The following is a 27,431-nucleotide window of genomic DNA, read 5'->3' on the forward strand; positions in this document are numbered from 1 at the left end:
TGCCTCGATACAAGTCGGTGACAGGCCTCGACGGACTGGTAGGGGATGGATCGTCTAAGAATCGTGATAAAGAAGAGGCCCCCAACCACTTTGTTTATCTGACCCTGGCTGGCCCCCCATGCGACCCGAAGGCTAAAAGCTTTTGAGTTTTCTTCCTGCATATCTTTTGGCACATTAGGTGCCTATGAACCTTCGCCTCGTCCTTCACATGCTGTCTCTGATCCAAGAATCGACTCACCACCCCATACGCTTTCTTTCTCGAGGAACTACGCCTTCGCCGTACTAGGTATTTGCTGATCCTCAGAGAATAGTCCATGCGTCTTTCGGCGAGATTACCGCCCCGCTGGGTACATTGACGATTTTCCACTTGAAAATATGCCGGCATGAACCAACATGAACCAACATGAGCTCTGTTAATTTCTCACATACCGAGCGGTAGGAAGAATGAGTTGATGGTTGAACGACATTTTCAGTTGGGGATCCAACCCGGTAACCTGTCCGGCTATTTGAAAATACCCTGGGGTACAAGAATCTGAGAAGGAGTAAGCGGGATATGCACATCTTGCAGACGATGTTTGCGACATTAACTTGTGCAACAGACCTCGTATTGGTGAGGCCAACACTCCTTGACAGAGTGCGAAGGAGTGAACATCGCTGGTTCTCTAAAACTGCGGAGAAGAAAGGCCTCGTGCTCATGGCAGAATTGGAGAGAACTGGTTTCTCTGCCGATGCTGCATTGCAAAAGTACACTGATTGAACGGACAGAACTCTTACCAGTTTTAAACCCATCTACACCATTGCCTACACCTTCACTTGAACTAACAAATCAATAAATAGTGCTCGACCAATATCCTCCCAGTTGTTATGATCACGTGATTGAGAAGACCCTCTTGTACGCTTAGTCAGCCAGTCGGTCCTGAACCTCAACTCAATTTCGACAACCTTCAAATCCGTGCAACACCGCATATAAAGGCTCATGCACCTTCGTTGCCTCATCGGTGAGAACAGCTACACCTTGCAGCCAATCAAGAAGTCTAGATGAGGAGGAACGGGCCGGAGATGGGAGCGCTTGAGAATCCTGAACTGCTGCCCGCGAAGGCCCCTCGAGTTTCGTTCCAATTCAATCATGAGAGCCTCATTCTGGACCTACACACCCCCTTTACGTGCGCATTGGGACTCCGCTTTTTTTCAACCGAGACTGCTCACCCGACCATGTCACCGTCCCAATCAGGTGACCTTTATGGCTCAACGACGAGTTTCAACATCAACAAAATGGACTGAAGAGGACCGCGCAAGAATCCATATCCTGGGTCTGAACGCACACGGCATTCTTTATGGGCATTCACTCGGTCAGCTCAGGGCACGTCCACCTCTAACTTACATTGTTCCTTCGAATCAGCGTGTCCTCCAACTTGCCATGCTTAACGGTGAAATTGAGGTCATCGAAGGAGACGATCATTACATAACTGACGGCTTTGATGTTGAGGCTTGCGATCGGCTGCCATCCGGTTCTCTTCACGAGTACCCGTCGACGAATCATGTGCGTATCAACACTTTGACTTTGCCTGCGAAAACCAAATTCGACATCAAGATCGAACCCCAACCAAACGATTCATACGCTCCCTATAAGGGTTTGGATCGTTCCCACGGGACCTCGGTGAAATTCAACAACGACCCGTCTGAATTGGGGTACGGCTCGGGTCAAAGACTTGTAGTTGAATCCACGCCCGCTGAGCGGAAAATAAGCACGGCTGATCTCGTGCTGATGGACAATGAGAAGGCCAAAGAAACACTAGGCCCCATCAAGAATCTTATTTGTGCAGTCGATGTGCAGTCTGTGGTTCACGCACTGCAGGTGAACAAGCACAGACTAAGCCGGGAATCGACTATTCTTTTAACTGAGAAGGGTATGGGAATTATGGAAATGATTAACGAACAAGTTTTCCCCAATCCTAAGACCCGCCCGACCTACATCCCCGGGGTTTTCTCTCATGCTGTCTGGCAGTCGGGCGAAGTTAACACCAATTCTGACGTCCTCTCTGAAGAAATAGAAGCACAATTCTCTGGTGTTGAAGAACGTGTCAACCAAAACTCATTGGCCGCAAAACGCTGGCCTTTTGGGAGTCTACTGCTTGGTCCGGTGGCCGCTATTGAAGGAGAAACGGTTAAGGAGAGAAAGACGCGTCAAAAGTGTGCGAATTATCTTCTCAGCGCCCTCCTTGACCCAGCAGCGTCCCTCGGAGCGAGCTGTGTGTCGGCAGATAAGCTTCTCTTCACCAGGCTCAGAGACTTGGCTATAGCTTCTGTTGTTGGCCCGACGACTGTCCGTTATAACTGTAACAACCGCGGTATCGGTGCAGACGAGGAGCGAATCGCCCACGTTGAATCACGTCTGAGGGAAGCGGCTAGAATTGTTCAAGCGTATTTTCCAACACTCACATATGAATATCTCGCTCAAGGACTTGGGAACTATCTCGTCATGTCAGGGGATAGAGTTAACATGATGTTCAAAAATGTTGTTTCGGGGAGAAAGTCGAATATCGAGGTATGTTTTCTCGGTTTCTGTTCTGGATCCGAGCTAGTCTGCGGTCCGCTCGGCTCGAAAGTTGTACCCTCATTGAATGTCATCGGGTTTCTTTGTGCAGCGTAGGTGCAAGTATATATCGAGGCTAATATTCTTCTCAGTGGAACAATGGCTGGCTTGTCAAACAGGGGAGAATTCTAGCACGTGGCGGTCCTAGTCTTTGCCCTGGACATGAAGATGACCTTGTTTATATCCAAGATATGACAACCAAAGCTGCACTTTGGCTGCAAGAAAGAGAGGAGGAAGCTCGTTTGACCAGAGCAGCGCAGCGACCAACGGAAAAGCAGTAGCGCGAGGAACCTATATAAAATCGAGTCGAGAGAGAGCAAAAGGAGCTTGCCATCCTTTTGCATAATCGAAAAATGAGAGAAGAGAGGAAAGAGAAGAAGCGACGGGGAACTTTGGAACGGCTCAGCCGAGAGTCGCCTGGGAATTTCCGACCATCCAGGGGCTTGGCAACCAAGCTCTCGTGAAAGAATCCGATGGTAAAAATGGGCCAACGAGCCAGGCCACTTTTGGAAACGCCTCTGAGGGTGGTGCACACTCTCGAGTCGTAGTAAAGCAGGCGATCATCAAGCCTGCCGAGATTGGCACTGGGTTCAGGATTACGAAGCATGTATCAGGCTCTAAAGACGAACTACCTTCCCTCAACAAGGAAGCAAGAGTGTTAAGAGTATTCGCCAACCTGCTAAGGCCGATGCGGCCTCAAAATCTATCTCGCTATGAATCTAGTCTGGAAATCGTTTACGCATCAATTGGCCAGAGCTTCACTGCGCCGGGGATTGAGAACCCCAGAAATGTTCGAATACCTCGAAGGCTTGATATTTCGTATATTTTCTCCAAACCTTGCCGCAGCAAACAGGGAGCTTTACTCTTGAGCCAATGTCTCCTGTATAATCCGTGGAGTGAAGAGGGAGCCGCCAAGAAGCGGGGTAAATTTCAACACCATGTGTATAAAGGTCGGAGATGTGGCCGGGGCTTTTCAGTAAGGATGTTGTGCTTAGATACCTTTACCCCAATCTGCTATGCATATAGTGTAGAGTGTTTCTGCCCCAAGCCTGTTTCTCTTATGATGGTGTTGGAAGCTCTCGAGCCCATCACGGAGTATTATCTCATGCATCACTAGTTCATGGAAGGCGGGATCCATTCCCAATCGAGTCGAAATTTCACTACTTTTCACTCTCAAAACTACCCTTCAATTATCCATTCGAAGTGCCGCATTCATGGAGGATCCGTTGTGTAAACCCCGAGTGCCTTGCATCTGATTGGTCAGCCCGCCGCACGTCTCGAACCACCTTCTTTACTTGCTTCATCTCTCAGAACACAACAGTATCTTCCGCCACGAAGGGTGTGTTCATCAACCTGTCATCCAAAAGGAGTGCGCTATGAGACACCAACTATGGCCAGACATCCTTCCTGTGCATAAATTCTTCAGTCCGGCCGCATCAGCTCGTGCACGACTTCCATCCCGACGCCGCAAGAATCGTGTGATTCGTCAACGGCATTCCTCAAACCTTCAAATGGACAAGAAGCTGATGCTTCAAGGATATGTGTTTAAGGTCTCGGTAATCTGGGCAGAATTGTCGCCAATGCACTTGCCCGACAAGATGCAGGTCCACCATCGAAGTTCCTTGTACAGAACAACATCAGTGTCGGGCCATTTGCAGCAAGTAACCCCGACGTTGAAATCACCGAGGAGGGTGTCTCTTACAAAGCCGATGGATTCGGCGTTGAACTCGTGGAAGGACTACAGATTTGTGAATCGCCGGGAGTCAAACTGCATCGATTCAAGAACTTAGCCTTGCCAAAGGCAACAGAGTTTGAATTCGAACTCGAGAGGAACATAGAAAACACGTATCCAAACTACGATTATCGACCTCAAAACTACGGCAGCACGACGAATTCCTCTGAGCATTGTTCGGCTTTCAACTTTGCTTTTAACCACCAGCTTCATACAGTACAGGCTCGACCTGGTCCACGAAAGATAGACAAGTCCGACATCCAAGTTCTAGATCGAGAACTGGGGAAGAACTTCCAAGGCCCTCTCAAAAGCTTTGTCATTGCAACAAAGCCTGAGCATGTTGTCAAAGTTCTTCTCTATTTGAAGTATAGACTCAGACCAGACTTGACGATTCTCTTTGTGTAGAGGGTCGTCGGCCTTATGGAGGACGTAAATAAGGCAGTCTTCCCAGATCCATCAAATCGTCCGAACTATCTCCTTGGCCTACCATACCAATCTGCTGTAAAGACCCCATTTCTTTTCCCCATACCCCAACTCCCTATTTCACTAGCTAGGGGGATGTCTCGGCTCCGGACTCCCTCCTGGCTCCCTGCTCCAAAGAGAAATATGCTACTAATTTGCTCTAGTGATCAGGCGAGGGATATTTAGGGATGGTGACCACTGAGGCATTTTGTATCAGTTAACAGAGCAGTACGCGAACTCAAAAGTTCCAGCGCCAGAACAGACATTTACTGCATCGCATAAACCGTTTGGCTCCCTGCTGATTGGCCCTATTATTAAGGACTGTCCGGATGAAAGCCTAGAGGAGTATGCGAAGAGGGAAAGATCAACTAAGTACCGACTCAGTGCTGTTCTTGGGGCGGAAGCTCTTGGAACCTCAATTATTTTGCAAGAAGATTTCTTGCTCTGTCGACTTAGAGATACAGCTACCAACCGCGTTATTCATCCTATGGCTATCATGCACGATTGCTTCAATGGTGACGTTCTGAAACGCTCTGACCGACAAGCACTGCGGCGAGGATATTGCGAGAAGCACTCAGAGTTATACACGCTGTTTATCCAAAGCTTCAATCAAAGCTTGCCTTTGATTATCTCCAGAGAAATCTGGGTCGATATGTCACTCATACAGCCGATAGAATCAATGCCATGATGGCGAGTCTGGTTGTAGGCTCGACATCCTCTATCGATGTAAGTAACACGTTCAATTTTTCTTGATATTCATCGGGCGGCAGATGTCTCCTTGTCTACCCCCCAAAATACTGTCACCATCCCAAATATACTCGAATCTTAACGCGAATCCCAGTACGTCAAGGGCGGGGCCGTCAAACGCGGAACGGGCGCGACCGAAACCTGCTTTTGACAAGCGGTTTATTACGGAGTTGGGCAATTCCACTTTGTTGCGGAACGTGGTGTACGCTGCTGAGGGAGCTTTTGAGGAACCGGCTGGGAAGAAAAAGAATACCTTCGACGGGGCTGTTGCGTCCCTCGATACTCAGGCGATTCAGAATTGTCCGATTCTTGAGTATAACTGGCGGTGGTTCTAATATTTGGGAGGATTTGTTGAGCATTAAAGACGACAACCAGTCGATGCGAAGAAGGACCAGACTTCGCCCTTTTAACCCAAGTCTTTGAATATGAACCTGGATATGCGGAATCATCGGTGTGGGCATATATAATGCCATGCTGACTCCCAGCGTATTTTGGGTAGTGTATAGTGTACTTTCAGCTTGAACTGAAGTCTTCAAATATAAATGACTAAGCTTGAATCTGTGTTTGACACATCAACATGACCACAAGCAAGAGCCAGCATTTATAATTTACGATCAAGAAAGGTCGTTTTCATGGGAAGTGGTTGAAGTGTGTGAGTGTTATACGGTATGGGGGAGGCAAGACGTCCTCTCGAGGCTGGTTGCGCTAAATATGTTCTTACTTTCTACACTTATCTTACATTCTGATTCCTTATCTTACAATCATTTCACAGAGCATCCCTCATGTCCAGCACCAAAGATGTTCTATAAAATCAGGGTATCATGAAAAATACAGTACCTCCGCACCCCCTCATTCAACCTAAAACACTACATCCGTTACACCATACAAGCGCTCTCTAGCCACCCTTCTCTTCCCAACACTGCCACACTGCCTGAGATACTTCCGGCTAGTAACTAGATTAGGAATTGCTTCATTCCAAACCCCACTCAGAAACCCCCATCTACCAGCTTTCTTCGTCGTGTTGCTCTCTTGCGCCTGTAATATGGGGATGTGGCGACGAGAGTCGGTGTTGAATTTGCTGAATTTGATTCAAGCTGTCGTGTGGTGGGAATGGTACTCGACGAGATTTGAGTAGGCGATGGCATGTCAGGACACTCTGTCGACGTCATATATGGCGTGAGCAACGACCCTTTGCCCGTGGTTTTGAACTCAGGAGTCATTGTCGGACTCAAAGTCGGCAGAGGTAACGTCCCAGTGTACGTGAGTGTGAAGAATGGAATTTTCGTTGAAGTTGAGTTGCTGATCGATGAACCGGAGCTGGTTGGATGATGGTGATGTGTGTGATTCCCATATTTCGGAAAGCCGGTTGGTCGAGCAGCTCCGCTTCCAGTTCGGTGTCCGGTGAAGGTTATACCGGATGGGATTCCTTTTCCCGTGGGCAGGCCTGAAGAATAGAATATACCCGGTGCAGTGCTAACTGGCATTGGAAGCACGGTGATGGTGCTTATGACTACCACTGGTACTGGAGGACTTCCGCTCGTCGATTCTAATGGGAAAACCAGAGTCGATGCAAAACTTGGCGTCGATTCACATATTGTGACAGTCACCACCGCAGCAGATACCACGTCCGATAGAAGTAAGGCCGTCACGGCCGTCAAATTAAAAGGCCGCATTGTAGTTGGTTCAAAGAATGAATTTATCGTCGAGTAAAGCAGCTCAGGTGGGTAGATTGCAGTATCATTCAGGCAATCAGGAGCGCAACAACGAAGGGTGGCTTCCAGGACGAGGTCAATTTGTGCTTGATAAACTGATCATCGACATCTCAGTTGATGAAGAGAAAGCTCCAACTACCGCTGAGGTTGAAATGTCGTTATGAAAGAAGAGCGCGAAGTCTTTTGTATACACGAAACGCCGGCAAAGATGCGGTGGAGAAGGGTCGGTGATGACTCGAGAGGTGAACAGAGTCTCAAGTCTCGTGGATGAACTCTTTGCCTCAGCGATTGGCTTGTGCAAAGGAGTGTGGATGGAAACTGGTCCGAAAAGGGGAGGGACAAAGAAGGACAAGAGAATGAATGGACTGCAATGAGCCAGCAAAAACTCGAGGGATGAGGTGGAGAGAAGGTGAGTTCACAGCACCTCAGCACATTGCAGCTTCATGGCTGAATATGCAGCTCCTCTGAACACCGAGAAGACTTCTTCTGCAGCATTTGTGTAAACTTGAAACATCAAAGCAAGGAGTCAGGGGATGTGGTGGTGATATTTTCCCTCTGCAATTGGTGAGAAGAAGGCTGCGTTTCATGTTGGGTTCTTTGGATGTCGTGTTTCGATGAAATATTTCCAGCCACTCTTCATCATCCAATGAAATCCGGTTGTGCCACAACCCTAAGAACGCCATCCAATCAGCAGGAACGAATGGCCGTCCGCCAATCATGAGACACAGCGCGTACTCGCTCCCTCCAACAAAAGCACTCAGATAAAAGGGGGATCTGAACCTTACCGAGGAACCTTAGGAGGAACTTCTTCTTCATTTTGCTCGATTTGCCCCGTTTCGAGCCCTTTCTCAAATCAGTTCTCAAGTGAAGAAGACTTCACCATCCACCTGTCAATAATCAATTAGATGAGCGTGGGGTGATACCGTTGTTAACTTTGACTGAGTCCTGCAGTTCAGGTCAAAGCCTTCGGTTGCTGGCTGCTCTAGTGCGCGGGAGTCGGGGCGGGAAACCCTGGGAGGGCCTCTGGCAGCTTCACCTCCTATTTTCCACGTGACTGGTGCTGTCCGCCAATTTCGTTGTGTTTTTGCCTTTTCTTCATAATATTATTCGCTCTCTAACTCAGTAAAGCCGTTCACAGTTTTAAGCAATCTATCCGGTTCTTGTTCATATTCTTATCTATGGAGTTTATACATCCGGGCACATGCGCCAGGGTTTCTCCGCCACAAAAATACCACAATTTCCATCAATCCAACAAATCCCCGACATCTGCAAGTCCTGCTGCGGTCCAATTCTCAATTCCCTTGAAGTTAGTGATCCCCTTTGCATCATACCCATCGCGAACCATCGCGAACCATCGTCCAGTTCTCAATGACATCCCTCTACCCATCCTGTTGTGACGTCAGCGTCACATGACCTGACCCTAGCATAGCACCCTGTACTTAGCTCGAGCTCCCCGCTCTCTTCTCTCCATAGACGTTACATACACACCCAAAAAGAGCTGTTTGCCAGACCAGGTCTTCAGCCCAGGAACGTGATACATCCCTACTCGTGACCGCAAATGCAATCCCGACTCCCGAGATAGCAAAGGAGATAAAACTCCTGCACCAATTTCCGCTACACATCACTGCATGATGCTCAGTTGGATACCGGGTGAGGTTCCACCAAGTGTCGACTGCGATGCCGGCCGATGTCAGTGACAGGACTTGAATATAGTCATAAAATCCAATTATGGAAGGCGAGAATCCTGTTGATGGTGCCACCGCAAGAGGAGTTCCTGGATTTGTATTTCCTGCCGTGCTCAAGAATGGAGTTGTTAGAAAGTCCCACCCAACTAAAGTACTTGTTGGCAATTGAGCCGCAGCAAGAGTTTCCCATGACTCACAAGAAGATCTGGTGTCTCCCCCCATCGGGGGCGACAGAATCGCTTCTTTGGTTGTGTTCTGAAAGTCTTGGCAGTAGACGTTGATTTGAGCTTCGCCGTTGTCCAGACACGGTTGCGCTGCAACGGTAGCGCCTAATTGTACACCGCGACTAAAATCAGAGACCAATGTTGTTGATGTTTATCCACTTGAAGTTAAGTTAGTGACTTGGGAATTCTGGTTCATGTCCTGGAAGGCGACGAATGCATTGTTGTAGCATCCTCTGGGGGCTGTAGAGTACATTGGACATATACCGTGGCAATGTTTGTCTCTGGGTGGGCAATGTACTTTTGCTTCGAAAGGCTTCCTTTAGCACGCACACTTCGAGACCCTCGGGCTCGGCTTTTACAGGACAATATCGTGGGTGCTGCCATCTATATCGGCATAGATCACACGTCGCTCCTAAAACCATATAAGCCAAGAACCATGGCTCAAGTTAGGAATACGTACCGTGGAGAAGTTCGGGTTCGTAATTGCTGCCGCAATCGCTGAATCATTTTGTGGGGAATATCCAAGTTTCGTGTTAGTCCAACTTGAGCCATGTATTTGATAAGCTTCAACCAACTTGCCCGTTTCGTCATATTAATAGACTCGAACTTCTGGACTGGTTATCGGGCAGTTCTAATAACCATAGCCAACGGCTGTGATGTCGAGGATGAGCTCTTCGTGGCGAGACGATGCCTGTTGTTGAAGATTTGGCAGAAGTAAGGCTGGCCGAACTATTGTGCTTTCTAGGCCAAGCGCCCACGTCAAGGACAGCAGCAAGGACTACGATCAGCCCAAGCACAGCAATGGCAAAACTCCACTTTTGTTTTGAGTGCTTTGGATGGTGCTGTCAATGGCCCGTTGGCTCTAGTCCCGTCCCATATGCCGTTTGCTTCTCATGTTCAGGACTACTTGCTTTTCTTCCCCTAGACCGGGAACTGCCTGCTTTCAGGGCTAGTCATTGACGTTTTTTCAATCTTGTAGGGTATAGTGGTGGGGAATGCCACCCACTTCCAGGCGCTGTGCTGCTCTTCCGCGCCATTGATCGATATGGGCAAGTTGGCAGGGAATCTGTTTGATACGCGGCTGCTAGAAGCGCCATGGGGGTTTAATCATAACTCCTGACGTGCAGTTGACAGAGCGGGTGTCCAAGATTTATGCTGAGAAAGTATGCGCCACGAAGGATGGGGAAGGGGAGGGAAGGAGTGTTGGTAGGGATGGCACACGTAAGGATTTCGGGTAATCAATATTATTTATTTAAATATATTACCCTTTTGATTAATAAGTATTATATATAGTGGGTCAGTAGCGTATTCTTACTATATAGGTAAACCTGAAATTTGAGTAAAGAAGCAGACTAAAATCATATATAAGTTGTCATTATGTCTCACGTGACTATACGTTAATCATTTTCGCTCATCCGACTCTTCAACTCTCGATATCTCAATTATATTACATATAACCGCTCGAGATATTCTTTTAAGTTATCCCTAAACTTGCATTAACATTGTATAAAGTTAGTTGAAAACCAGTAGAAAGTTATGTATATAATAACGAGAAAACCATTATTATTTATTTACTTTTAAACCATTGCTATTTAATTAAATTTGGACCATTATTACGGATTTAATTTTAGGCCATTATTATTTACTTAGATTTTTAAATTTTCGCTATCCGTAAGTGTTTGCCTCATACCGTATGTAAATGCAGCATTAACACGGCGTAGTTCCTCGGCCCCACCTACAGAACCTCGAGGCAGCATTTGGGGTTGTTGGACCTTGCAATTGCTTATCGTGCAGAATTTCTCGCCAATAAACGCAACTTGATCGTTGGGCATACATGTCAGTTAGATCAGCGGTGGATAATATACTGAGAACTGTGACTGCGAGTCGGATCGATATCGGATTTGGAGGAGTTTCGAGTTGCTGAGCTGCCCCTGAACCCCCTGACCCGGCTGCCATTTTCACGAGGTAATTAACGAGGAAGCGGCTCCACCCCTATTTGCACGTGACATCCCATCAGGGACAACTACCGAGCAGGGCGAAGGCAAGCCGTTGGTGGGGAGAATTTCATTTTCTCTGCCGAATCTGCCCGAAAAGGGGCCGAAAGACGACTTGATGCACGGTCCAAAGTAGCCCCTGAATTGAGGATTGAGTTCAATATGAAGGATTTGAATCTCGAGCTGCTACCCAACTGCGACCCGTGTCAATTCCTCCTAATATAAATTCGTCAGAATGGATTCCCAAACACGAAGTTTGTCTAGACGTTAAATTCTTACAAAAACGCTGACATAAATACTATTCACGGAGGTCTACTTGAGTATTCCTCTTTTTAGTTGTTCTTGGCACTTTTAGATGTGACTGGAATAGGGTTGGTAGCAAGTTGTCTGCAACACCGTCTCGGTTATCGAAAAAGAATTTCAAACTGAGAAGAGAGATATAAAGTTTCGAATTTCTTACCCCAGCCGTAAAGATCGTGCCATCTGCACAGACACGTTCACTTATGCTAGACTCGTAAGTCCAACAAATGAGGACATGGTGTGCCGCCAGGATCCACCGTCCAGGGTCCATCTCCAGCAAATAGAGTCGGATCGATCCGTGACTTCTTTACGTCAAATCACAAGCACACAAGATATATACCTTCTATGCTGAATGTGTTCGAGAGAATGGTGAAACCCCGCACGCCTTGATATCAAACGAAACCCGTAGACATGCTACGACAAGAGGAAGCTTCCTCTGAGAAGAAGAAAAAGCGGTCTGGAGTGCCCAAGTCGAGACATGGGTGTAGAACGTGCAAGTATGCTAGAAATCCACAGTCTTTTGACGCGTTCTTGCTAAAGTAAATAGGTTGCGTCATGTGTAGGTGTGGGGGGAGAAACCCTTTCCTATTCCAGACTGTTTCTTGATGTTCCCCTGAGACATTGTCTTCTCCCGAAACAATTCGAATCAAGCAAAAGCTAACTCCCCCCTTACCTAGCAAATGTGATGAAGCCAAACCGATTTGTGCAAGGTGTGTGAATTCTCTGGGTTGAGGGAGAAAACTTCATCTGCCTCCGTTTAAGGGACTCCTCTCTTGATATAAACTCTGACTTCTACCATATCGGGCATCACTAACGCTAACATGTACCTCAGGTGTGAAAAGTTTGGAGTCGATTGCGATGGCTACGAAAGTAAAATTGAACCACGTCGATCCTTCAAGAAGATATCACAGGCATCCCGTTCCACCACCGTTCCAATTCTAGCACCACGGCTGCCAACGGTCCCAGGCCCATTGGCCAAGTCGCCCTTCCATGATGAGCTTGAATTTCAATACTTCCAGCTCTTCCGCGAGAGGATGATCCCGCGTCTGATCGGCTTCTTCGAATCAGATTTTTGGCAACGCCTCATTTTCCAAGCTTCCGAGACAGACCCCTCGATCCGACATGCTATCATTGCGATTGGGGGGTTGAAAGCCATCACGGATGTGCCCCCCGCCAAGGATCAGCGAGGCCTTCAGGATCACGTTGAATTCGCTCTCAGCCATTACGCCAAAGCAATTCAAGCCATGCGGAGGTGTTCTCTCAACGGAACGCAAGATCTCAGGACGACTTTGATCAATTCGCTGCTTATTATGTCCTTCGAGAGCATGAACGGAAACCACAAGGTTGCCAGCAAGCAGATCTTGGTTGCACTAGAACTCCTTTCGGAGAATTTCACCCGCGACAAAGCTACACCCTCCCCAAAACCATACCTTGAGGACGAATTGATTAATACTTTTGAACGTCTGGATCTCTCCACCATGGCATTGACAGATTATCGATCTCCCAATAAGCATCTTGCCCTGCAATGGTTCGGACAGGAGAGGGTGGACCGCATGCCGGAGTTCTTTTCTTCGATGAATGAAGCAAGAGGCTATCTTGGTCTCGTGGCTGGTAGGCTAGGTCATTGGGTTCACGCTGCATTGCCTGACAATCTTTCTCGTGGAGCTTTCAACAGCCACGTTTCCGACTGCATCCCTGATGAATATCTCCCTTCGCGACAAAAACACCTGGGCGAATCTCAAAGATGGCATAAAGCATTTCAACCTCTGCTTGATCAGTCGAGGATGTCAAAGACAGGATGCAACCACCTTGCTGCTGCAGCTCTCGACCTTCTTTATCTCACCTCCTACTTTGCAGCGGCAGTCATTCGAGATTCGAGCCAGCAATATCCGAACACGCGCGGCTTTATGGACATCTTCACTCAAATGGTTTCGCACTGCGAGACCATTCTCAAGGCATCCAGTATGCCGGGCGAAAAAGGTATCTATATGGTGGATATGCAAGTCATTTGCCCGCTGTACTTTGTTGCATGGCGGTGTCCTCAACGAACACTCCGACGAAAGGCGATCTCGCTTCTCTCGTCATATCCACGACGGGAGGCTTTTTGGGACTCGATTTGTTCTGCCAAATTAACGTCATGGATCATGTCGCTCGAGGAAGAGAATTGCGATGAAGAGTATATACCGGAAGAATTGAAGATAAATATTGTGACTCTTCTTGATGCCAACACCGTTTCCCGGGAAGGGCACTTCCGATGTATGGTGCCTCAAAAAGGGTCTGGGGAATTGATCCCAAGTGAAACGATAATCACCTGGTGATTCTCACACTCGAGAGTCTCGACCGAAGTCCAATAATGCCTTCACGAGGCCAAAACAAGTTTGCAACGCACCCCCATCCGACTCGGAGACTCGAGCTCAACAAGAGCGATGCCAAAATAAGTCTCATGCTTTACAACACCATACATCGTACGGCCCTTGACATACCTAGAACTTCTCCGCAGCAGGTCTCATATCTAGCTCATGAGTCCACAGTTCGGGCTCCTGTTGAGACAGCCACAAATAGGTCTTCCCGACAGCATCAGCGCTCATTTTCTTCCCTATTCTCTGATCCTCACCATCCTTATCCTCAATGGCACCATTCGCAATGGTATGCACCACATGCACACCCTTCGCACTCATCTCCCTAGCCAGAGTCTGCGCCAACTGCCTGACACTCGCACGACCAGCACCATAAGCCGCATACTCAGCACTACACCGCAACGCTCCCAGCGTCCCGGTAAAAATCAACGTCCCCTTCTTCTCCCCTGTCTCCGAAAGTGGCTTCTCGCCATGATGCTCAAAAAACAACTTCAACGCCTCTTGAGAAAACGTGAACGCGCCACCAACGTACTGTTCCAAACTCCCCGTAAACTCTTCATACGTCTCATTCATGAAAGGTTTCTTGCTCGAGTGCTTGACAGAGTAGATTGCTACTTTGAGCTTCAGGTCTTTGAACGAGTTGTGAGATCTGATGGATTGGAAGGTGCTTTTGAGGTTGGTGGGTGAGGTGTCAGTGGCGAATGTTTCTACGACGCTGCCTGGGGAGGTCTTTTGGAGATTTGAGGCTACATTGGAAAGGTTCTCTTGCCGCCGGGCGAGCAGGGCTACGGCCATGTTGCCGTGCTTGGGATGCGAGAGGATGCGGGCTATCCCTGTGCCCTTTGAGAATTGTAAGCTTTGCCTTTTGTCAAGGTAGGAACGAATATATTGAGATTTATTCCTGTACGATAAAGTTTCAAGTGGACTTAAGTGAAAGAAGTGAACTTACAGTGTTGGGACCTGCCCCGATAATGATTGCGAGACCGACGGGAGGCATTTTTGTTTCTTAGTCTTACTTTGGATAAAGCAAATCACAAGATTATATGGAATTCGTGTGAACTGTGGAAAATTTTTATAAGTCTTACCCCAGGTTGTCAGTGGCTTGATTTGTCTACGTCAGGGTGCATGACGTCTCCTTGCCTTGTTCCTTCCTCTTTGCCGCATCTCCGGGCCCGAAGTTTTTCCGGCACTAGACGTTTATTTTAACGAAAACGAGATCTCACACGCAGACCATCCCCATCATATGCAAGGATGATTCACAATAGCATCTTAGTCTATTTTTATTGGTTCATGTGAATTTTCTCTCCTGGGCTCCACACTCAGGGCTTTTGGACGAGCTTCAGAATCCAAGAACTCGAGGTCCTTGCCAGGCTGCTGCTACTCAACACCACCTCATCCTCTTGATCGATATCATGGAGAATCCAGTTCCTTACAAAAGCTCAAAACTACCTGTCTTGGAGTCAACTATGTTCTACGAGCCAGTTACCGTCTCTGACGCCCCAGCCCTTGGCTTTCCCCGCTTCCCCGACTTCCCCACAGAATTGCGCCTCATGATCTGGAGATTCGCGATCCCAGTAGGCTTCAGCAACCACCCAATCAGCGTCAAACCGTACTCCTACACCTATCGAGACCGCCGAACACCACCAAAAACCATATCCATCAATAGAGAAAGCCGGAACGAAACCCTCAGGTATTTCCGTCGTCTGGAGCTGCGAGCAGCTGAGATATCGGACTCGGTTAGGCCAAGGCATAACCCTGGATGGCTGCGCCATTATCCTACTCACTTCATTCTCTGGGATAACACTACCGATGTTTTAACGCTTGATTGGTGGTGCTTGGGCTCCAGGGTCACGGATGTCGTCAAGTATCTGAACCTTGAGCCATTCGTCGACCAAGAGAAAGGTAATATCAGCTGCGTCCAATTTCTCGATATCGATACCCAAGCCTGTCACCGTCAGGTTGGGTCGCATCAACTCTCGAGCTTCCTTGGTCGAGTTCTCGGAACCCACGTTATCGAAGCCATTGAGAAGAAATTGTGGTATTTTGTCGGGCTAAAGGAGGTGCGATTGACCATGTGGGATCTGCGTCGTTCTTATGATGAAGAGAAGTATTTTATGGGCGTGTTTGAGGATTGCTTTAAAAAAATTGCGAAAGACAACCCGGGATATTGCATCCCGTTGGTCTCGTTAGTGCCGGAGTTTGAAAATGATGCTAGGAGGTTGCTGAGGTGACTTAAGTTACAGACGCGGGCAGTGCAGAAGCAGAAGTTGAAATCTGTGCTTTTAAATGTTCTTAATCGAATGGGACATTCAAAAGTCGTTCTTCTTGGATGTTCCACGATTAACAAGTATAATGGGAGCGCGATGTTCTGAAAGTACTTCATTTGCTTGGGCCATTGTTCTGTCTACGGAAAGTAAGGACTCTATGTACGGCTCTTTCCTGATTCAGCGTATATTCTACCTCGTAGCACCTCCTCAGCGTCCTTTAATCTACAGAAAGTTCTTATACAACTATTATTCTGAATCAACGCAATTCTCTCTGCTCTTTCTCACTTCCAATTATCTCGGGCCGGATTATAGTCAGGAATCGGAGGGGCGGCGTCATCAGCATCATCCTTGCGATCCTTTCCTTGGCTCTTTTCTTGCTCCTCCTTCATGCGCTTATCCGCCAAGACTTTACGGGCCCGCGCAGCAGCAAAATCATACGACCCTTCACTCTTAACCTCATCCTCATCTCCATCACTCATTGTGGCTGCGGTGTTCGGTTCGGTAGTCTCCTCCACGCCCTCCAGCATTTCCGCCGCCTCCAGACGTCGAATTCGTCTAATACGTGGGTCATCTTCATCCATGTCAACGTGAATACCGATTCTTGGTGAGGCGCGACGTTTCGGCAGGTCAGAGGGGAAGAGATGGACACCATCCGTGACGCGACTCGGAGGGGATTCTGGTCGACGGTAGGGCTGATATGTTGGCTGAGGAACGGACGGTCCAAGGCCACCGGGCAAGGTCGAGTAAACTGAAGACGTTGCTGACCAGGGCATTCCGTTGCTGCTCTCCAGATCGGGTCCGAATGGATCGCTGGCTCGGGCATTCTTGTTAACGCGCAGAGGTTCAGGACTGAACGAGCGGCGGGCATCTTCAGCAACTGTGGAGTTGTCAATACTTGAGTCTGTAATATGGGTAGCTGGTCGAAGCGTTGGAGATATCAGCATGTCTTCTATCAACGAGTTGCTCAAGGATGCCGGTCGACGTGGACGGCTAGGAGGCGATACCGATCTTTCGGGCATGGTATGCATCGTGATAGGCTGTGGATAGGAAATAACCGGCCGTTGAGGTTCGTTGTTTCCCTGAGATGTTCGACCGAGGCGGGAAAATGGCCATCCCCAATGGGACGTCTTCTCACTTAGCTCAGAGACGTCGCCACCAGGCTTCTTCTGAACGGTCCTCCTAATGAACCATATGATCACCGCACTGAAAGCGAGTACCAAGGGAATGATGATTGCACCCCAAGGGATGGATTTCTTTCCAGATACACTTGTGGGTGTGGAGGTTGGCGAAGGTGTTGTTGGCGTAGTGGCAGAAGGATTAGAAGTTTGGCTCGAAGTCTGGCTGCTCAGGAGCGAAGTAGGCGTGATCGGCACTGAGAGAGCAGAAGTTCTAGAGATATTAGCAGCTTTTCTTGAGATTGTTGCCATGTCTGATAAACTTACCCGCCAAGGGAGAACACTGCCCACCATGAGGTGGTGAAAGTTTGACCAAGAGAGTCAGTAGTCGGCAACACGTTCAACCCGCTCCAAAAGGTTGCGTCTGGCGGCTCAGAAGTCGTGAAAGTCGTGGGGAGAGTCGTCACGGGTATGATGGCGGTGGAGAATGTAGTTGAGGGGGGAGGCGTCGGACTTTGGAAGATTTCAGACACGCTCTTAGTCACTGTGCTGGTGCTGCGGGAGAAGATGGTTGTGACTGTGATCGTTTCTTGGGCAAGGCAGACCTTCACCGTAATGAGAACGTACAACAGAAACCAGAGGATATCCATGTTGACTTCTCGAAACTTTAGACTTGGAAGAAGTTCGTGTTTTGGTGGATGAGGAAGGTGTGCCGAATCTGACTGCTAAGGAGCACAGCCAAGGGAGCGTGTCGAGTTCGTGACGGGAACTAATTGTTTGAAATACAATCGTAAAAGGATGAGTTGCTGTACCAGGTAATGGTAGAGAAATCGGAAGGTGACTGTCGACTGATGTGTTCGTTGCGAGGAATGACTGCGCAGGAAAGGTGGACAATTGTCTTAAAGATTTACGACTCGCGTGAATTATCCCAGATATTAGAGATAGGATGAAGAACGGCTGTCGCCATATCCTCTTCCTTACCCTTCTGCAGCTCCTGACGTTAAACTCGAGAGAGCGGTTGACGGGTCCAGATGATGTCGTTGTAAGTCTCGACAGTTGGGGAGAGCGGCAGACCGATATTGATAATTCACGACTCTTGTGAATTATTCCAGAGAGCGGACATGGGATAACGAATGGAAACACTGTATCCGGATCCAACTTCTTCAATCTTTGAGATTGTACTCGGAAGAGTCGGCAATAGGGTCGAGATGATGTCGCGGGCTGTAAGATCGAAAGAAGAGGAGCGCGGCTGGATGTCTATGATCCACGACTTCCGTGAATCACTGGATTGTAGAAATGGAACGGAAGGCAGGTTTATGACTCTCTTCAGACCGTACTTGTTGATTTTTGAGGCTGTACTTGAGATAGTTATTGATGAAGATGTTCGTAGTTTTGAAGGCAGGAGAGCGCAACTATCCTCTGACACAGATGCAAAGCAAATTAACACCCCACAAGGCTCTGCAAGGGTAGAAATCTGCTTCTCAAGTCTGGTGTGGGCAGCCCTTTCAATTCATGTTTTGTACTTGAGCTCGTGTTCACCGTTCGTAGCTGTAAGGGATGACTCCCTAATAATGACACCCGAAAGACCTCATCCTCCTTTGTCCATGCTTTGCTAAGGTGATAATCTTTCATTTCCATCTTCCTAATTAGTAATACAGCGGCAAAAGTAAGCCTGTGCTGTCTATTTCGCTTCAAGGTCAGTGTTTAAACTCTCTTAGCTTCGACAGCATTCTCGCAACCCCGTCCCAAACGGGAAAATTAAGAGAGCCTCACAAACTTAACAAAAAAACTCTCGCAAAAAATTTGTTTGCTCCATTGATCTGCTTCATATGTGTGTTTTTTGTGCTAGGGGAAGGAGAGAGACAAGGAAAGTTAGTTACGTACCCAGTCTCACAAGGACCGTCCGTCAAGCATCAGGACTATCAACTTGCAGCCGCCTATATCATCAGTAAGGAAAGGACAAAGGAAACTATTAGTACATCTTGGCCGCTACCAAGGGTTGTAAGTACAACCAACGTGTGCCGCAGCTAACACAATTTGAGATCTTGTGAACACGTCAACTGGAGTAATCCGAGTACGAGGTACCATCCCACCCTCCTCGGCCAAATGCTGCCAACAAGTTAGCATAGTGCAGTGAACGAGTTGTTAGCGCTTTAGAAATGTGATTCATGGCGAGTGGGTGTCGCATATGAAAACAGATGGAGTGAAATTTGCTCATAATTCCTTATTTCGAGCTATAACCCTCTCAGAAAAAAAGGGGTAAATTTCGCTCGGTAGTCAAGCGAAATTTCTGCAGCAACCACCATGTCCTTCACTAGCCAGACTGTTGCCAAGCATCACAGGAAGATCTGCAACGTAAATCATGTATAATTTACTGCCTACTTCACAAGATGGTCAATTTTATTTATTTGTTTTGGCAGATTGCGCAAAGTTACATAGCAAGGACTTGCAGTGGAGGCTCCGTCAATGATGTTCCAGGTATAGACAACCAAACAGACCAGTTCCAGAATGGCAAAAGGAAATGACCAATTTCATTGTACACAATGGTTCTGGTTCATTGAGGAGCACCTTTTCAATGCCTGGCTATTGCACGCACAAGCCACTGGACAACTGAATACTCGAGGCTCGAGAAGTAGGCCGCCTCGATTCTCGTCGCAGGTAGCCAAAGGAACAACAAAAGACTCGTGAAAAGTAGCAGATAACAAGTAAGCATGCATATGTCAATGATTCTCTTACATTTGTAACGCAACCCCTCCCTCCCCTCCCTCAACCCTCCACGTCCCCACCAAACCCGACCGGCCGTCTTCTCCCCCCACTCTCCGGCAAGATAGCCATAGCCTTATAAACCTTCCCCATACCACTCCCCCCTCGATCTACTAACCTCTTCCACGCCCCTTCCACGCCCTTCCTCTTCTCCTCCTCCTTCAAGCCCATCATCAACATCTCCGCCCTCTCCTTAATCCCCATGCTCAACAAAAACTGCCCCTGCTCCACCGGCCCATGAACCTCGACCCCAGGACTGGCACCCAATGCCGCCTCAGCAAGAGCAGTGAAATCGACGTCCGCGCTCAAATCCACCAATCCTGGTGAGTAGAGCGGAGAAACGCGTTTATGTTCTCTGATCCCTCGCAACGAGTTCGTTGGGATGGTATCACTCGGTCCATAATCCAATATTATCGCCGCACCAGAAGGTTCTTTCTTCGGAGCTTCTTTACTGCCTCCTATTCTGCGTGCGAATTCTTGAGCATAAGCATGACTCTCGGGTGAGATCTCAATCAGCGAATCAGGTAGGAATTTCAGGGCTCTGTAACGAGGCGAGATTTCAGGTAGGTAGAGACTATGCGGTGTTGCGGATTTGGATAGCGTGAGTTGGAATTCTGGGGGTGCGATGGAGGATTGTAGTGGCTTTGGGGTGTGGAGGTCGGCGTGTGTTGCGCCAGGTGGTGTGGGCGACACGACCATTTCGCGCCATTGAGGACTTTTGAGTTGTCGTTTGGCAGTTTCTGGAGTAAGCTTGTGTTCTCCTGTTGGTGTTTGGATGGTCTCTTGGGCCGAGTCTGAGGGAGAGATAGATTGGAAGGCGTGGATTGGGAGGGCGTCGAAGAATTCGTGGGCTACTATGAAGGGTGATTTGTCTTGGTCTGATGCCACATTAGGACGCACGTGAGAACACGTTTGGAAGAGTTTACCTGAAGGCACAAAACGTATATTTTCGGTCCAAATAATTGGCAAGTTTGCGTATTTGCTAATACTTTGATGCCCAACAGACGTTTCAGTCATAGGAGCATCGCCACACAAAAGCTGTTTCTGCGCTTCTCTGAGCGACGGACTTGCTTCGACCATATAAACAGCTTCAATGCTCGAAGCCATTGGTTTGAAATTCCTTATTGTCTAGTTGAGTCATTAGCCAAGCATCACAAAAGATAGCTGAATGAAAACATACTCTCAACATATCATCCATCAAAGTCCCTCTTCCAGGGCCAATCTCAACTAATTCCACACCCTTACTCTTTCTTCCCTGAGCCATCCATTCCGCAACAAACCAAATTCCAATTAGCTCTCCAAATATCTGAGAAATCTCAGGAGATGTGATGAAGTCCCCTTTCTGGCCGAATGGGTCTCGGCCGTCTTTCTTCGACATGTAATATCCACCCAAGTCGGATGTCAAGCACATGCGCATGAATGCTGCTAATGGAATGGGTCCAGTTGCCTGAAAGTGTTATCGGTCAATTTATTTAAACAGGGGAGATATTGGAAACTGTACGGTAATAGCTTCAGAGAGCTGTTTTGCAAGAGGCGTAGACCATTGCCTGGCCTCTGTCGACGACCACCTCAAAACAGCACAAGAACCTCTATATTTCCCCCTCACAGTACTGTGAACGCAAGCACGCGCCTGGATCGAAATAATTGACCTCATATCGGTCCGCTCCTATTGTTACCGGATCATATCTCTTCAATCTTCACTTCTTCCCAAAAGGATGTAGGAACAAAGTTCAGCCTCGCGAACCTCCAAAAATTTCCCGACTTCGACATGACGAAGCTCCGCGAACACCACCAACCACACAACAACCAAATGATCCCACGATGACAACCAAAATGAAATCGCGCTGGGCAGACGACGAAGACGACGCCGCTGCCGACGCAGCGCGCAAGCGCGAGAAGGAAGAGAAGAAGCGGGCGAAAGCTGAGAAGCAGCGGAAAGCCGACGCGCTGCTACTCCAGCAGCAACAAGTTTCGACCGCTGTCGCAGACGCACAAGCGGAGCAGAATCAGACGGAGCTTTCGAATCGGCCGAGCAAGCGGAGGAAGTTGTCTCCCGAGCGTGAGGAGGAGGGGAAGGATGCTGTTGGGGGAGAGGTTAAGCTCCTCAGGTTCCCAGTAGGACAATGGAAGAAATGTCGCAGTGTAGAGGAGTACGAGAAGTTGAATGATATTGAAGAGGGTGCCTACGGCTGGGTTTCTCGCGCGCGGGATAGCACCACAGGACAAGTCGTTGCGCTGAAGAGGCTTAAGATGGATAATGCGAATGATGGGATACCTGTTACCGGATTACGGGAGATACAGACACTTATGGATTGTGAACACCCGAATATTGTGGCGTTGAGAGAGGTGGTTGTGGGTGAGGATACGAGAAAGATTGAGAAGTATGTTATTCTTTCTATATAATTCCCTCTCTCTATTTGAAAGAATGATTGCTAATGGATGTTCAGCATCTTCCTCGTCCTCGACTTCCTCGAACACGACCTCAAAACGCTTCTCGAAGAAATGCCCGAACCCTTCCTAACCTCCGAAATAAAAACTCTCCTCCTGCAACTCGTCTCGGGCGTGCTCTACCTCCACAACACCTGGATCCTGCACCGGGACCTGAAAACCTCGAATCTACTTCTGAACAACCGCGGCGTCCTGAAAATCGCAGATTTCGGCATGGCGCGGTACTTCGGCGACCCCCCGCCGAAGATGACACAACTGGTCGTCACGCTCTGGTATCGAGCTCCTGAGTTGCTGCTAGGAACAGAGAGATATGGCATGGCGGTCGACATGTGGAGTGTGGGGTGCATATTCGGGGAACTGTTGACGAAAGAACCGCTTCTTCAGGGGAAAAATGAGGTCGATGAATTATCCAAGATCTTTGAACTTTGCGGGATACCCACCGAAGACTCCTGGCCTAGTTTTCGACGCTTACCCAACGCTCGTTCTTTGCGTTTACCAAAGAATCCCGTCTCTCAAGGCTCAGGCCTCCGCGCCAAGTTTCCTTTCCTAACATCCTCTGGGAGCGAATTATTGATAAGTCTTTTAAGTCTGAACCCAGCAAAAAGACCTAGTGCGAAAGAGGTATTGGATCATGGTTTCTTTAAAGAAGATCCGAAACCGAAGAGTAGAGAGATGTTCCCTACATTTCCGAGCAAGGCGGGTCAAGAGAGGAGGAGGAGGAGGGGCACGCCGAATGCGCCTGTGAGGGGGAAGGTGGGAGATATTGGAGCCGTGGATTTCAGTGGGATTTTTGCGGGAAGAGAGGAGGAGGAAAGGGGTGGGGGTTTTAGTTTGAAGCTCATATAGAGGGGTTGTAGGAGAGCACATAGAAGGATGTTTGCGTGTGGCTGCAATCTGGGAAAGAGAGCCGCAGACTTCACCTGCATGCCTAGTCAGATCTTGCTATTGCAAATAGCCAGCTAGCTCTCCGCTGAACAATTACGATACCCGTCTCAAGACGTTACTTTTCGCACATGTTCAAAGAAAGCTCTGGTTCCAATAGCAGAGGGCTGCTCTTTGCTTCATGAACGAACTACAGTACCAAGACTGTAAATTCTACATCTTTCTTTCTGGCCTTTTCAATTTCTTTGCACCAATGCCACATCTGGAGCTGTATGAGTAGTGTATCTGATACCAACAGTCTGTGACAGCAACTATCGTTCCTAACAAAGCACGGATTGAAACTTGCAAGGAAAGCAGCATTCACTTTCATCCACTGTTCCTTTTTATGAAATTCAAAGATTGTAGTAAGAGGATTGCTTCACTGCAGGGGATGCCTAGAACAGCAGATATTCAGATCCTTTTGTTCATTCAAAATGAGGATGCTTATGCTTCTCCACTCATTACTTGTACTTAACTCTACTCGCTATGCAAATTCGCCAACCCAGATTATACACTCATAACCATAACTCCATGTTGCCACGCCATGCCCGACCCTGTAAGGAGTGTAAAACTGTTCACGAAAACACCCCGATCCTGTGCCCATCCATATTCTTCCGCTTTTCTTCCATGCAATCACCAAATCACTCCCAGCCCATTGACAAACCACCCAAAGCTCAATACCGTGAGCACACACATCCCTAGCATCATACCCAACGCCCTCTTCTCCATCGGACCCAGTGCTCCATTGCAAGTCGCACAAATAAAGTCCGCCAACGGCGTATAGCTCTGCGGCACGTACATCCCAAACGTATACGTATCCTGGACCGCCAAATACCCCGCCTCGGCTGTAGCGCTGATACTACTCGCCGCATCATAAATAACTAGTGTATAGATATCGGTCAACAGCGGGTCCGTGACCGCCGTTGCTTGATATCCACCCGTGTCCCATGTCACGGCATTCGTTGCATTCGAAACTGTGACATTTGCGGCAATTGTGTAGAGCTGTTGGTTTTGTGTGCATGTTGCCATAACATTCACTGCTGTGGGAGTGGCTTCGAGAGATGTGTAGTTCCAACCGAATGTCACGAAGTCCCCGATTTTGAAGAATTGTTGCCCGGAGATGGCGGCCGGTGTTAGCATTGAGACACCGCCAGCTGGAAGACGGGCATCGTAGGATGTGTGGCCGGTGGCGGTTGTTTTGTTGGCGGCGCTACCCTCGGTCGCGGATGGGGCTTCGGTTGCGAATAGCGTGGTTGTCTTTCCTGCTGAAACGAGCGTTTTGGTGGGTGTGGGAACGAAGGATGAAGCTTTTCCTGTTGCTTTCCCTGTTGTCGCTGCTGCTGATTTGGCTTCCGCATGTTAGATTTGGAGAGGGGATTAAGAGGTGTTTGGGAGACTGACCGGTAGTACTGTTTCCACTATCTTGTCTTACAATCAGGGCATCTAGTTCTGGGAGCCATCGTGGCCAGGGCCATGCTGCCGTGAATGTGGAAAGAAAGAGGAATATTATCGAGTACAACTGGAGATTTCGTGAGGTCCGCATCGTGGAAATCCGGGTGTGGACACCCCTTCAATCCTCGAGTTTTCAACCAATCCGCCAAAAATCTTCCCAATATCCAAAAATATGTATACACACGTGTGCAGGCTCGTCGGGTATATTATCTCGATGTCTCTTTCGAAACAATTGGTTTCGTGTTGGAGGTCGATTCGAAAATGAGGTTCTTGCTCGTTGAAGATGCCCCTGTCCAAAGTCAGAACCACATCGACCAGACAACGCCACTGACCAACCTTGCAAATCTTCAACTAAATCCTGCTTCCTCCTAAATCCAAAGTCAGGGAAATGGCCGAACGAGTGAGGCCTGCGGACGAAAAACGAGGGAAGGGATTAGAGAGGATATACTCTGAAATCCGAGGAATGTGAATGTTGGTTGAGGAAATGAGGAGAGTCCGTGTAGTGATCGGATCGAAAAACGAAGGCTTTAGCTCGATGCAGGGGTTGGTGTCTGCTTTCTCGTGTTGGGCGACGATCAGCCACTCGCCTCTCTATTTTAGGAGCTTCCCCGTCGAATCGATTGAGGGGCGCCAGCTCCACAATCACGAGTGTGGAAAAGAAAGCTGCATGTAAATTCAAATTCATGCCTTGTCAAGCCCAATATTTCTAGTCAATTCCCCTTTCAACGACGCTTCTCAGCACTCAAGTGAGCGATTATGGAGAGAGATGGCGATTGATTAGAGAGAAGCAGGCCTCGTAAGACCTCGGAACTTTCAAGCAGAAGACTTTTTCGGAGATCACGTGAATTATTATCGTTTGTTATTGGTTATTACATTCAACATGAGGAGACAAGGTCTCACTCCTACACACGAGTCAAATTAAATCGATTGTCGAGAATGTATTTAATGCAGTTGTCCCCAGAGGACCGGGAGACGTCACCGCGAATTCTCGTCGTGTGATGAAAGGTCGACATCACCCCTTTCTGCAGAGAACCCCTGAGGCGGAGCGATCACATATCCTTTGCCGAGTGATATTTCACCTTGGCGGACCCGAAGACCCAGGCACTGGGAGGAGGAAAGTCATCCACTGGCAGGGTGGATTGTGATGGTTGCCGGTAATTACCAATTCATTTTTTCTTACGAAGTACTTGGTCCAATGTAGGGGGGGGGTGCATGATTGGTCAGAAGGGGCCGGAGAAGTATTTTCTTGATGCTTTGGGATCATATCGGGAGAGTATTGAGTGATTGTCAATTGAAACATGAAATCATCAAATGACGAGGGGCTTTACGCATCAGAACTCGTAATCAACACCATGATTTGGCGATGGAGATGAAAGAAGAGGATATATAAGGGATAGAGTTTACTCCGGTATACTTTCCTGCACCGTGTTCTCATATCGTTCTATCAAAATCACTCACTTTCACACCGCAGCTTCATGCCATCTTCTATCAAAGCACTCTGCCTTCACATGAAATCTTCCCCATACTCCCTACAATGGAGTTCCCATCCCCAGTCAAGACCTTCCATGACGACACCTATCCATCAATCAACCCAACTTTATCACAGCTTTCCACCAAAGGCAAGAACATCGTCATCTCAGGCGGTGGATCAGGCATTGGACCCGGAATAGCACATTCATTCGCGAAGTCTGGCGCCTCCAGCATCTCCATCTTCGGGCGAACCCAAAAATCGCTTCTCCAAACCAAAGAGGCCCTCTCAAAAGACTACCCAAACACCAAAATCTACACCTACGTCGCAGACATCACAGAAAAGAGCACACTCGACACCACTTTCCAAGCGGTCAAGTCCACCGTCGGTTCAGTCGACGTTTTGATAGCCAACGCAGGTTACATACCAGACCTGCACTCCATCGCCGCCTCTAACGCAGACAACTGGTGGGCCGGCTTCGAGATCAACGTTCGCGGCGCGTTCAACCTGATCTCCTCCTTCGTACCGGTTGCGTCCAAAAACGCCTCAATAATAAACATCAGCACGGCAGTCGCTCACATGCCCTACGCACCAGGATTTTGCGGCTACGCAGTCTCAAAGCTTGCCGGGACACGGGTTTTCGATTATGCTGCGCACGAGTACCCGGAGTTCTTTGTGCTGAGCGTGCATCCGGGCGTTATTGAGACTGCTATGAATGCGAAAGTGGTGGCGGCGGGCATGAATTACCCGCATGATACGAGTAAGTGATTCTTACCGATGGCAGGATGGGATGTGCTAATAAAGTTTAGTTGAGCTACCGGCAGACTTTGAGGTTTGGGCTGTGAGTCTCGAGGCGAACTTCCTGCGGGGAAAGCTGGTGTGGTCTAATTGGGATGTTGATGAGTTGAAGGCAATGGAGAAGGAGATTGAGGGGACCGACAAGTTTACGCTCGGGCTGTTTGGGTGGCCGTAGTCTGGACGCCTTGCTCCTTAGCTAAGTGTCTGGATCTTGGTTCGAGAGGAGTGATTTTCAAGTGAAATGCTACAGAAAGTCTAGGCAGAATCAATGCACTTGAAACGTAGAAATTTTCTTCTTCATAGCATTTGTCTTTCGCCATTTATTGTGTCAACAAAATGAAGTTTAAAAACGCCCCTATCTGTTGCCACCACATCCGCGACTCCCAATCGAGT

At 48.3% G+C, this 27,431-nt stretch overlaps 11 protein-coding genes across 11 annotated transcripts; 6 read left to right on the forward strand and 5 right to left on the reverse strand.

Moving 5' to 3' along the window:
• Nucleotides 1-1,240: 1,240 nt before the first annotated feature.
• On the forward strand, nucleotides 1,241-2,874 carry K444DRAFT_625521 (uncharacterized protein; the record flags this gene model as incomplete). Its single annotated transcript, XM_024882536.1, has 2 exons — nucleotides 1,241-2,545; nucleotides 2,686-2,874. The coding sequence occupies 2 exons, from the start codon at nucleotides 1,241-1,243 to the stop codon at nucleotides 2,872-2,874; spliced, it is 1,494 nt and encodes a 497-aa protein (XP_024741797.1).
• A 2,600-nt stretch (nucleotides 2,875-5,474) lies between these two features.
• Nucleotides 5,475-5,869, forward strand: K444DRAFT_625523 (uncharacterized protein; the record flags this gene model as incomplete). The annotated part of the gene is made up of 2 exons (XM_024882537.1): nucleotides 5,475-5,513; nucleotides 5,558-5,869. 2 exons carry the CDS (start codon nucleotides 5,475-5,477, stop codon nucleotides 5,867-5,869), a joined length of 351 nt encoding a protein of 116 aa, XP_024741798.1.
• A 307-nt stretch (nucleotides 5,870-6,176) lies between these two features.
• K444DRAFT_608577 (uncharacterized protein) lies at nucleotides 6,177-7,703 on the reverse strand. Its single transcript, XM_024879412.1, has one exon. It carries the CDS (start codon nucleotides 7,205-7,207, stop codon nucleotides 6,521-6,523), a length of 687 nt encoding a protein of 228 aa, XP_024741799.1. The 5' UTR covers nucleotides 7,208-7,703; the 3' UTR covers nucleotides 6,177-6,520.
• Nucleotides 7,704-12,127: 4,424 nt separating this feature from the next.
• Nucleotides 12,128-13,767, forward strand: K444DRAFT_520099 (uncharacterized protein; the record flags this gene model as incomplete). The annotated part of the gene is made up of 2 exons (XM_024874017.1): nucleotides 12,128-12,159; nucleotides 12,282-13,767. Coding segments are annotated over 2 exons (1,518 nt in total), but the record flags the coding sequence as incomplete, so codon positions are not given.
• A 165-nt stretch (nucleotides 13,768-13,932) lies between these two features.
• K444DRAFT_519753 (NAD(P)-binding protein) lies at nucleotides 13,933-14,803 on the reverse strand (the record flags this gene model as incomplete). The annotated part of the gene is made up of 2 exons (XM_024873986.1): nucleotides 13,933-14,646; nucleotides 14,756-14,803. The coding sequence occupies 2 exons, from the start codon at nucleotides 14,801-14,803 to the stop codon at nucleotides 13,933-13,935; spliced, it is 762 nt and encodes a 253-aa protein (XP_024741801.1).
• A 235-nt stretch (nucleotides 14,804-15,038) lies between these two features.
• On the forward strand, nucleotides 15,039-16,195 carry K444DRAFT_208667 (uncharacterized protein). Its single transcript, XM_024871061.1, has one exon. The coding sequence runs from the start codon at nucleotides 15,219-15,221 to the stop codon at nucleotides 16,035-16,037; it is 819 nt and encodes a 272-aa protein (XP_024741802.1). The 5' UTR covers nucleotides 15,039-15,218; the 3' UTR covers nucleotides 16,038-16,195.
• Nucleotides 16,196-16,354: 159 nt separating this feature from the next.
• On the reverse strand, nucleotides 16,355-17,838 carry K444DRAFT_625528 (uncharacterized protein; the record flags this gene model as incomplete). Its single annotated transcript, XM_024882538.1, has 2 exons — nucleotides 16,355-17,462; nucleotides 17,516-17,838. 2 exons carry the CDS (start codon nucleotides 17,836-17,838, stop codon nucleotides 16,355-16,357), a joined length of 1,431 nt encoding a protein of 476 aa, XP_024741803.1.
• Nucleotides 17,839-19,639: 1,801 nt separating this feature from the next.
• Nucleotides 19,640-21,665, reverse strand: K444DRAFT_582444 (DUF185-domain-containing protein). The gene is made up of 4 exons (XM_024877794.1): nucleotides 21,453-21,665; nucleotides 21,132-21,398; nucleotides 20,878-21,079; nucleotides 19,640-20,829 (listed from the first exon to the last, which is right to left on the reverse strand). The coding sequence occupies exons 1-4, from the start codon at nucleotides 21,603-21,605 to the stop codon at nucleotides 19,955-19,957; spliced, it is 1,497 nt and encodes a 498-aa protein (XP_024741804.1). The 5' UTR covers nucleotides 21,606-21,665; the 3' UTR covers nucleotides 19,640-19,954.
• Nucleotides 21,559-23,631, forward strand: K444DRAFT_554291 (kinase-like protein). Its single transcript, XM_024876644.1, has 2 exons — nucleotides 21,559-22,332; nucleotides 22,399-23,631. Exons 1-2 carry the CDS (start codon nucleotides 21,773-21,775, stop codon nucleotides 23,243-23,245), a joined length of 1,407 nt encoding a protein of 468 aa, XP_024741805.1. The 5' UTR covers nucleotides 21,559-21,772; the 3' UTR covers nucleotides 23,246-23,631.
• A 171-nt stretch (nucleotides 23,632-23,802) lies between these two features.
• K444DRAFT_208694 (uncharacterized protein) lies at nucleotides 23,803-25,010 on the reverse strand. The gene is made up of 2 exons (XM_024871063.1): nucleotides 24,722-25,010; nucleotides 23,803-24,654 (listed from the first exon to the last, which is right to left on the reverse strand). Exons 1-2 carry the CDS (start codon nucleotides 24,861-24,863, stop codon nucleotides 23,954-23,956), a joined length of 843 nt encoding a protein of 280 aa, XP_024741806.1. The 5' UTR covers nucleotides 24,864-25,010; the 3' UTR covers nucleotides 23,803-23,953.
• Nucleotides 25,011-26,306: 1,296 nt separating this feature from the next.
• Nucleotides 26,307-27,305, forward strand: K444DRAFT_650530 (NAD(P)-binding protein; the record flags this gene model as incomplete). The annotated part of the gene is made up of 2 exons (XM_024885642.1): nucleotides 26,307-27,000; nucleotides 27,050-27,305. 2 exons carry the CDS (start codon nucleotides 26,307-26,309, stop codon nucleotides 27,211-27,213), a joined length of 858 nt encoding a protein of 285 aa, XP_024741807.1. The 3' UTR covers nucleotides 27,214-27,305.
• Nucleotides 27,306-27,431: the final 126 nt, after the last annotated feature.

Source organism: Hyaloscypha bicolor (genome assembly GCF_002865645.1).
Source record: "Hyaloscypha bicolor E unplaced genomic scaffold K444scaffold_17, whole genome shotgun sequence".
Classification (NCBI taxonomy): domain Eukaryota; kingdom Fungi; phylum Ascomycota; class Leotiomycetes; order Helotiales; family Hyaloscyphaceae; genus Hyaloscypha; species Hyaloscypha bicolor.

What these genes read in the sequence shown, in the direction of transcription:
- K444DRAFT_554291 (XM_024876644.1), top strand. Translation starts at nt 21,773, where the DNA reads ATGACAACCAAAATGAAATCGCGCTGGGCAGACGACGAAGACGACGCC. An exon ending in GATACGAGAAAGATTGAGAA is followed by an intron (nt 22,333 to 22,398) that starts GTATGTTATTCT and finishes ATGGATGTTCAG; the next exon opens with CATCTTCCTCGTCCTCGACT.
- K444DRAFT_582444 (XM_024877794.1), bottom strand. Translation starts at nt 21,605, where the DNA reads ATGAGGTCAATTATTTCGATCCAGGCGCGTGCTTGCGTTCACAGTACT. An exon ending in AGCTCTCTGAAGCTATTACC is followed by an intron (nt 21,399 to 21,452) that starts GTACAGTTTCCA and finishes TAACACTTTCAG; the next exon opens with GCAACTGGACCCATTCCATT. An exon ending in TGATGGATGATATGTTGAGA is followed by an intron (nt 21,080 to 21,131) that starts GTATGTTTTCAT and finishes TGACTCAACTAG; the next exon opens with ACAATAAGGAATTTCAAACC.
- K444DRAFT_608577 (XM_024879412.1), bottom strand. Translation starts at nt 7,207, where the DNA reads ATGCGGCCTTTTAATTTGACGGCCGTGACGGCCTTACTTCTATCGGAC.
- K444DRAFT_208694 (XM_024871063.1), bottom strand. Translation starts at nt 24,863, where the DNA reads ATGCGGACCTCACGAAATCTCCAGTTGTACTCGATAATATTCCTCTTT. An exon ending in TAGTGGAAACAGTACTACCG is followed by an intron (nt 24,655 to 24,721) that starts GTCAGTCTCCCA and finishes AATCAGCAGCAG; the next exon opens with CGACAACAGGGAAAGCAACA.
- K444DRAFT_208667 (XM_024871061.1), top strand. Translation starts at nt 15,219, where the DNA reads ATGGAGAATCCAGTTCCTTACAAAAGCTCAAAACTACCTGTCTTGGAG.